At 29.9% G+C, this 8,183-nt stretch overlaps 2 protein-coding genes across 2 annotated transcripts; one reads left to right on the top strand and one right to left on the bottom strand.

The window, feature by feature from the left end:
• Positions 1 to 1,634: 1,634 nt before the first annotated feature.
• Positions 1,635 to 6,515, top strand: EIN_089250 (protein serine/threonine kinase, putative; the record flags this gene model as incomplete). Its single annotated transcript, XM_004183680.1, has 1 exon — positions 1,635 to 6,515. The coding sequence occupies one exon, from the start codon at positions 1,635 to 1,637 to the stop codon at positions 6,513 to 6,515; it is 4,881 nt and encodes a 1,626-aa protein (XP_004183728.1).
• A 1,059-nt stretch (positions 6,516 to 7,574) lies between these two features.
• On the bottom strand, positions 7,575 to 8,177 carry EIN_089240 (tyrosine kinase, putative; the record flags this gene model as incomplete). The annotated part of the gene is made up of 1 exon (XM_004183679.1): positions 7,575 to 8,177. A coding segment is annotated over one exon (603 nt), but the record flags the coding sequence as incomplete, so codon positions are not given.
• Between the last annotated feature and the right edge of the window lie 6 nt (positions 8,178 to 8,183).

Below are 8,183 nucleotides of genomic sequence, written 5' to 3'. Positions count from 1 at the left end.
GTTCTTAGCTACAAGGGAACTTTCTACACATATTGTTAGTTTAAATAAAATTGTTAGTAAGTATAAACTAGAAGATTTGGAAGATTTAAAACAATGTAATAAAGAAATACATAGATACATTCTAAATAATCCAGATGTTAATAATATAGATACAAAAGATCTTAATGCTAGTATTTACATTAAAGGTTATGTATTTTGTAAAGATAAAGGAAAACAACAATTAATTAAAAAGAGAACAAGGATTACTACTACACAATATAATAATGTACAAAATTATTTTAAAGATCTGGAAAACAAAATAAAAGATAAACAAGAAGACGTAGTCGGAACGAAGTTCCAAACGAATACGAATAACGAAACATATAATATGCAAGAACAGATAGAAGATTTGGAACAAGAATTATTTAGTATTAAAGACTATATTAAAAATAATATACAACCCATATTACAAGATTATGTTAAACGTTTTAATTTATAATAATATTTTACGCGAAGCTGAGAGACCTTTGGTCTCGTAATCTTAAATACAAAAATAGGTTTAACTAAGAATATAATATCGATTTCGATAAAGTAGCGAAGATGTAGTTCGCAAATAGTAGTTTAAGCTCCCTATTGAAAAAATAATTGGAACTCTTAAATCCCGAATTTTGTGAAAATTCAGATTCGCGTCCCTCGCGATTTTAATTAAAATTATTAGAAAATGGAGGGTGCAGTGAATCCGCATAATTTATATACTACTACGCGAACGTGTTAATGTTAACAAATTCAAAAAAAAAACTTTCAATGAATTTGTGAATTATTAGAATTGTTATTAATTAATTAAAACAATTCAAATTTAATTAATTAAAAATTGACTCTGATTTTTCTCTTTACGAGTTGTTAATCAAATAAAACAAAACATTACTATGGTGGATGAATAAAAAAATGAAAATGTCAAGCTCAAAAACACAATGAAAAAGTTACCCATGTATTGATTTGATTGATCATACAATTGACAATTTCTTGTGAATAATCGATACATGATAATAAAAACAATACTGAAGAAATGAATTATAATAACAAGTTAAAAATATATCAAAAATGTACAAAGACTGTTATTTTCCTTGACCAAAATAATATTTGACAATGTTGATTTTTAAAGGAAGTCCATCTATTATAATGCAAATAACTGTTTTTTTCAAAAAAAAACAATCGTAGTTTTAAAAACATCACTGATTTAATTCATACAATGAAATGTTGGCGAGTATAAAATTAAAAATATAGAGTCAATCAATGGACTTCGTCTTTTTGACAAAAAACAATTGATATTTGTTTAAAAAAACGGGAATTAGCTAAAAATGAAAAAAACTAAGAAAATATTGAAACAACGATTTTGTTTTTTTAGATAGTTCCCAAAATATTACATTTATAATAGTTTAAAAATCTACAGAAAACTTTCCAGCCAGACAACGTTTAGCATATGATTTTAATAAATTTATAACATTGTGTATTATCATAGCGTTATTGTTTTTTTATAATTTGAATGCAAAAATGTAAAAAATATTCATTAAAAATATGGTTAAACACACAATTAATTGTGGTTATATAGATCAATTTTATTATAAACTGATATTAAAATTCAATCAGATTAAGTAATGGTAATCTGTATTGAAATATTTTTCTTATGCGTTGTTTATTCGTTTTCGAAAAAGATAAATATTTGCAAAAGTGGTTATTATGATAAAAACTTTTATCTTTCATGTCCAAGCAATTCAAGAAATCTTATTCTTTACTCCAATATTAAAGAAAATGCCAATTCTAAATTATATACAAAGACGAATACTATTATTCAAAATGATTTTTTTTCTTCTATAAAAAATTCAAAGAAATTATTGTCATCAATTATACTTTTTGATTGTAAAGATAATAAAATAAAAATGAAAAAAGGTTTAATTACAAATAAAAATACTGCATTAAAATGTCAAATTGGATACGGTTTTACTCTTGGTGGAACTTGCAAACCTTGTGAAGCTGGATATTACTCGCCTGACGGTACTTCATGTTCGAAATGTCCCACAAATTCTTATTCTTTAATTGGAAGTGGTTATTGTACCCCATGTAATTCGGTGTGCAATACATGTGATTCCAAAAATGGAAACTGTCTGAATTGTTATGAAAACATGTTTCTATTAAATGATGGTGTTTGTTTGAGTTGTCCAGCTGGTCAATATTTAAGTCAAAATGGGTGTTTAAGTTGTGCAGATCAAACGTATTCTCTTGCAAACAGTTCTATGTGTATGAATTGTTCTAAATGTGTTAAGTGTGACCAAACGAATGGGCGTTGCACTTTATGTAAGAATGGGCAGTTTATAAACGATTATAGTTGTGATGGTTGTGTAGCTGGGATGTATGGAAATGGCTTTCAATGTATTCCATGCCAAATAGGAACATATTCAAATATATCAGGAAGTGCCAGTTGTACACCATGTAGTGATGGTACTTATACAAATACAACGTCTTCAACTATATGCATAAAATGCAGCAATTATTGCACTTTATGTGAAAAAGAAAGCGGATTCTGCTTTTCGTGTGTTTCTGGTTGTATTTTATCAGAAAACCACTGCATTCCATGTAAAGCTGGAACAGCAGCAAATCAAGAAACAAACACATGCGATGTCTGTCCAGCTGGAACACATTCAATAAGTCAATCAACATACTGTACACTTTGTGAAAATGGTTTTTATTCTACAGAAGGATCATCAAATTGTTTGTCATGCAGTTTAACATGTTTAACATGTAACAAAACTAATGGAAATTGCACAACTTGCATTTCTGGGTATGGATTGGATGAGTCGTTGAATTGTAACATATGCTTACCTGGAACGTATGCACATGCAACAAACAAAAAATGCATGCAATGTGACAACAAAACGTATCAGTCAAATGAAAAACAAACATATTGCAATTCATGTGATATCAAGTGTGAAACGTGTGATAATATCAGTGGCAAGTGCCTGACTTGTTATGCTGGATATGAATTTACGGGCAATGCAAACTGTGAAATTTGTGCTGATGGGTATTATTCCAGTGGTGGGATTTTATCGTGTTTGCCATGTCCAAGTGAGTGTATAAATTGTTATAGAGAAAGTGGGATATGCACTTCATGTCAATCTGGCTTTAAACAAGTTACAACCCAAAACACGGGAAACAAAGAATGTGTTTCATGTTCATTAAACAATAATTGTGCCTCATGTGATTCAAATGAATTCGAATCTGAGAAAAAGTGTGTTGAGTGTGTAAGTGGTTATTACTTAAAAAATAACAATTGTTACAATTGTCCACTAATAACAAACTGTGTGCAGTGCTCACCAAAAAGTAATGACTGTTTGACATGTTCTGGTGAATATATTACTGTTGGTGAAAAATGTATATCTTGCGAAGAAGGCAAAGTCAAAGTCACTTCAAATAGGTGTATGAGTTGTTTTGAATTAATTCCAAATTGCCAACTGTGTGAATATAACAATGGGAATAAATTGTGTACAAAATGTTATGCGCCTTATATTATTGATAATAATACATCTTTGTGTGTTCTTGCATATTCAAACACAACACATTTTAACAAAGAAACATTAAAAAGTGATGTTAATGATGCTGGCTGTCTCCACCAAGTGAATTCTTTTTGTTTTCTGTGTAACGAAGAATATATTTTAATTGATGGAGTGTGCGTTGAAAAAGAAAATGAAAGTTGCTTTGATTTTTCAATGAAAACATGCGACAACTGTTCTGAAAACGCCATCACAACAAACGGCGATTGTTCAATTGAAAATGTATGCAAATATCAATATACTCAAAATGACAAGACTTCTTGTTTGATATACAACAACGACACACAAGAAGGCATCAAAATCAACAACTGTAGATACACACAAAACGAGTTTTGTTATTTGGCGAATGAAGGGTTTTACACTACACTTAATATCAATGGGGAAACTATAAGTTGTGATAATGCAAAGATTTGCCAAGTCATTGATGGTGATAAAGTCGATATATCATGTAAAAGTTCTTTTGTAATGACAACGAATGTTTTATGTTCACAAGATATGAAGTGTGATATGGTTAATGACAGTGTGTGCAATGCATGCAAACAAAATTATCACATTGCAAGTGGTGGATGTGTTTCCAATGACAACGAGTGTGCAATTCAAAACAAAGAGATTTGCATTTTATGTAACAACAACAAAATACCCATTTATGGAATGTGTGTTTCAACCGATTCAATCAACTGTAAAGAGTTTGTTGGTGGTGTTTGTATTCAATGTGATGACGATCGTTACAAAGACACGACTGGGTGTTTGTTAAAACAAGACAAATACAAAGACTGTGACTATGTGAGTGTTGTGTCATCATCATGTTTGGAGTGCAACAAATCATATCTTCTTGTTGACAACACATGTGTTGAAAATGATACCAACATAACAAAAACACTCGATTTACAATTAAAAAGTGAAACAACGACAGACAATTGCATGTTTAGAAGTTCAAAGGGGTGTTTGCGATGTAGTGATGGGTATTATATATTTAACTCATTTTGTGTGAAATGTGAATACCCATGCACTTATTGCTCGAATTTAACGTATTGCACAAAATGTGATGCATACTCGTACACCATGAATGGTGAGTGTTTTAAAATCAATGATATATTAAGTGTATGTGATGTAATGATGTCGACATTCGAGGGGTGTGTTATGTGCAAAGACGGGTATATGCGATCAAGTGATGGCAAACAATGTGTTAGATGTGACACGTCGTGTGCAACATGTTCCAATGATGGTGATTGTGTTGTTTGTAGTGATGGATATTACAGAACACCAAACAACAACACAAAGCTGTGCAACCCACAAACAGACTTGAACAACTGTTTGAACAAAACAACGAATGGCTGCACATTATGTGAAGATGGTTTTGCACTGAAAGACAACTTGTGTTACAAATGTAGTGAAAACTGCACATTATGTGATGCCACTTTTATATGTTCAAAATGTGATGATAACAACATTTTGAAAAATGAAATGTGTGTTCACTTCTCAAAAATTACACATTGCATTTCATCACAAAATTCTCTTTGTTGGGAATGTGCAGATGGCTACAAGTTGAGTGATGACAAAATTGAGTGTTTTGCAAATACGAATTATGGGATGATTGTTGGTCTTCTAGTTGTGTGTGTTGTTGTGTTTGTTATTATAATTATCACAACAGTAACACTAGTTGTTCTAATATTAGTGTTCAATAAGAAAGACGATAAACACACCGAAAACATTTGTGTCTTTAAGATGAGTCGCTCCAATATAGTGATGACTAAACTAGATGGCGACATTCTATCAAACAAAAATGAGATTTCATTTGGTAATGAAAGTGACAAAATACAAATTGAGACTGAGAGTCGCGAGTTGTTGTGTGTTGGCAACTCGTCTAAAGGAAACATGAAAATACAAATCACAACAAAAGACAAAATCGACAAATACGCAATTCGCACAGAACCCCAAATAGTGACTTTGAAAAGCGGATTTGCATGCGAATTTGAAGTCTTTTTGACACCATATTGCACAATGGATTTAAGTGATGAAATTGTGATCATCTCACTCAACTTAAAAACTGGCAAACAAAACACGACTACAATTCATATTAGTGGACAAGTTGAGAACTCTACACATCTTGATTACGACGAGTTAATAGAAGAGAAGAAAATAGGAGAAGGTTCATTTGGCGTTGTATTTAAAGGGAAATACAGAGGAAATATTGTTGCAATTAAAAGGATGAAACAATTTGATAATACAAATGATGGAAATGCCGTTGATGAATTTACCAAAGAAGTTGAAATGCTCGACAAATTTAGAAGTGATTATATCACACACTTCTATGGCGCAGTGTTTATACGATCAAAAGAGTGTATGATCACTGAATTTGCTTTATTTGGCTCGTTAAAAGACGTTTTAAAACACAAAACAAGTGAAGAAATAGACATAAAGTTACGAGTAAAGTATTGTCTTGATGCGTCTAAAGGTATTTTGTATTTACACGAAAATGGGATATTACACAGAGACATTAAGCCAGACAATTTACTTGTGTTTTCACTTGATATGAATGACAAGGTCAATGCAAAATTGACTGATTTTGGAAGTGCAAGAAATGTCAACATGCTGATGACTAACATGACGTTTACTAAGGGTGTTGGAACACCAAAATACATGGCGCCTGAAATTTTAAATAAGCAAAAGTACAAAAAGTCGGCAGACGTCTATTCATTTGCTATGACTATGTTTGAAATTGTAAATTGGGAAGAAGCTTTTCAAAAAAGTGACGTTAGATTTAAATATGCATGGGATATCGCAGACTTTATTAGCGCTGGGAAAAGGCTTGTTATACCAAACCAAGTACCAAATGTACTTTCAACTTTGATTACTAAATGTTGGGATCAAGACCTCCAACAACGAATTGAAATACAAGAAATATATCAAACCCTCAAAATGATATTATAATTGAATTTATTTTGGTTTTTAATAAACACAAAATCAAATAATCAATTTTAATATTTTTTTATAATCAAAAATAACTATTTAAATAGATTCATTTGTGTAATAATGTAATTAAACTAGAGTCATTCTCTAAACATTGTCCTTTCCTTAACGTTGTCTTTCAGTTTTTAGATATAAATAACTGGAATATATTGGAAAAATTATCGAAACTTTAGGAAAACATTGTTTCAGTTTTTTTTTACCGTTTTTATGATTTATTAATTCATTCCCAATTTTTTAAAAAAGTTTTGTGTATTTTTTACAAAAGGGACAACTTTTCGATAAAAAACAATGTTATAAGACTGACTCTTATTGAATTATTATACAATAGAAAGCGTATCACAGTAAAATAAATGAAAATAAAGGAAAGTATAAATAAATTATTGTAATGTTAGGCATTCAGCAATTGATTGATGACTATTAAACGTATTCAACAACAAGAGATAAATCAATATTAAAAACAAACATTACTTTGGCTCGGCTGGGCATTAACAATAGAGGTAGCTCTGAATGATTAATTAAGAGTTTTATATTTTATAGTTTTTTCTATTTTATTTAAAAAATAGTGTGTTTATTAATACTTGGTCATTTCTTTTTGAAAATAAATTAACATATCATCAAAAAACCCGATTATTTGGGGATTTTTCTTTAACAAGTAAACTTTACACCAAAAATAAAACAGCTTAATTTAGTCTGGTCCCTTGTTTTTTTAATTCGTATATAAAATGAAAATATAAACATAGTACGAAATTTTTAAAAACATGCATAATCAAATCAAAATTGAATACAATTTCAATCAGGAAGTATTCTTTGTGCTATTAAAGTCAAATATAAATATGTTACATATCTACATAACAGTGTACCACTTTCAAATTCATTATATTATATATTAATTATATTCAAAACTTTAAATTATATCAAACATGTTCATTATAATTATAACTTGGTTTACCCGAATATAAATTTAAAGAAGACATCAATTATTAAAAATTTATGCTTTTTGATTGTCAAATTCATCTCTTTTTAATTAAATTGTATTCGCATGTCGTTTTTATTCAATAGAAACACAGTTTCTTCAATAGAAGGTCTTGCTTCTGGTTTTTGGCACCAACACTTTGTGATTATATCAAACAATTCTGATGATATTTCTTTTGGTTGTTCAACCCTATTACCATCACTAACAAATTCTGCTATTTGCCATGGAAATTTAAAATGTTTATTCAAATATACATCTCCCCACTTAAAACATTGACACATTGTGACTCCAAATGAATACAAATCAGCGCATTTATTGTATTTCTCATGTTTTAAAACTTCTGGCGCCATATAAACTGGTGTACCAACACCTTTTGTAAATGTCATGTTAGTCATTAACATGTTAATATTTCTACTACTCCCAAAATCGGTCAACTTTGCATTTATTTTTTCATTTATATTGATTGAAAAAACAAGAATGTTATTTGGCTTGATGTCTCTGTGTAATATCCCGTTTTCATGTAAATACAATATCCCTTTTGCTGCATCTATCATAAATTTAATTCTTATTTTCATATCAACATCATCACTTGTTTTGTGTTTCATTAAGTTTTGTAAACTCCCGTATTGTGCAAACTCGGTGACATACACACTTTG

The sequence above is a fragment of the Entamoeba invadens genome, assembly GCF_000330505.1.
Source record: "Entamoeba invadens IP1 unplaced genomic scaffold scaff_1105074725027, whole genome shotgun sequence".
Taxonomy (NCBI): domain Eukaryota; phylum Evosea; order Mastigamoebida; family Endamoebidae; genus Entamoeba; species Entamoeba invadens.
This window is presented reverse-complemented; position numbering and strand designations above follow the sequence as displayed.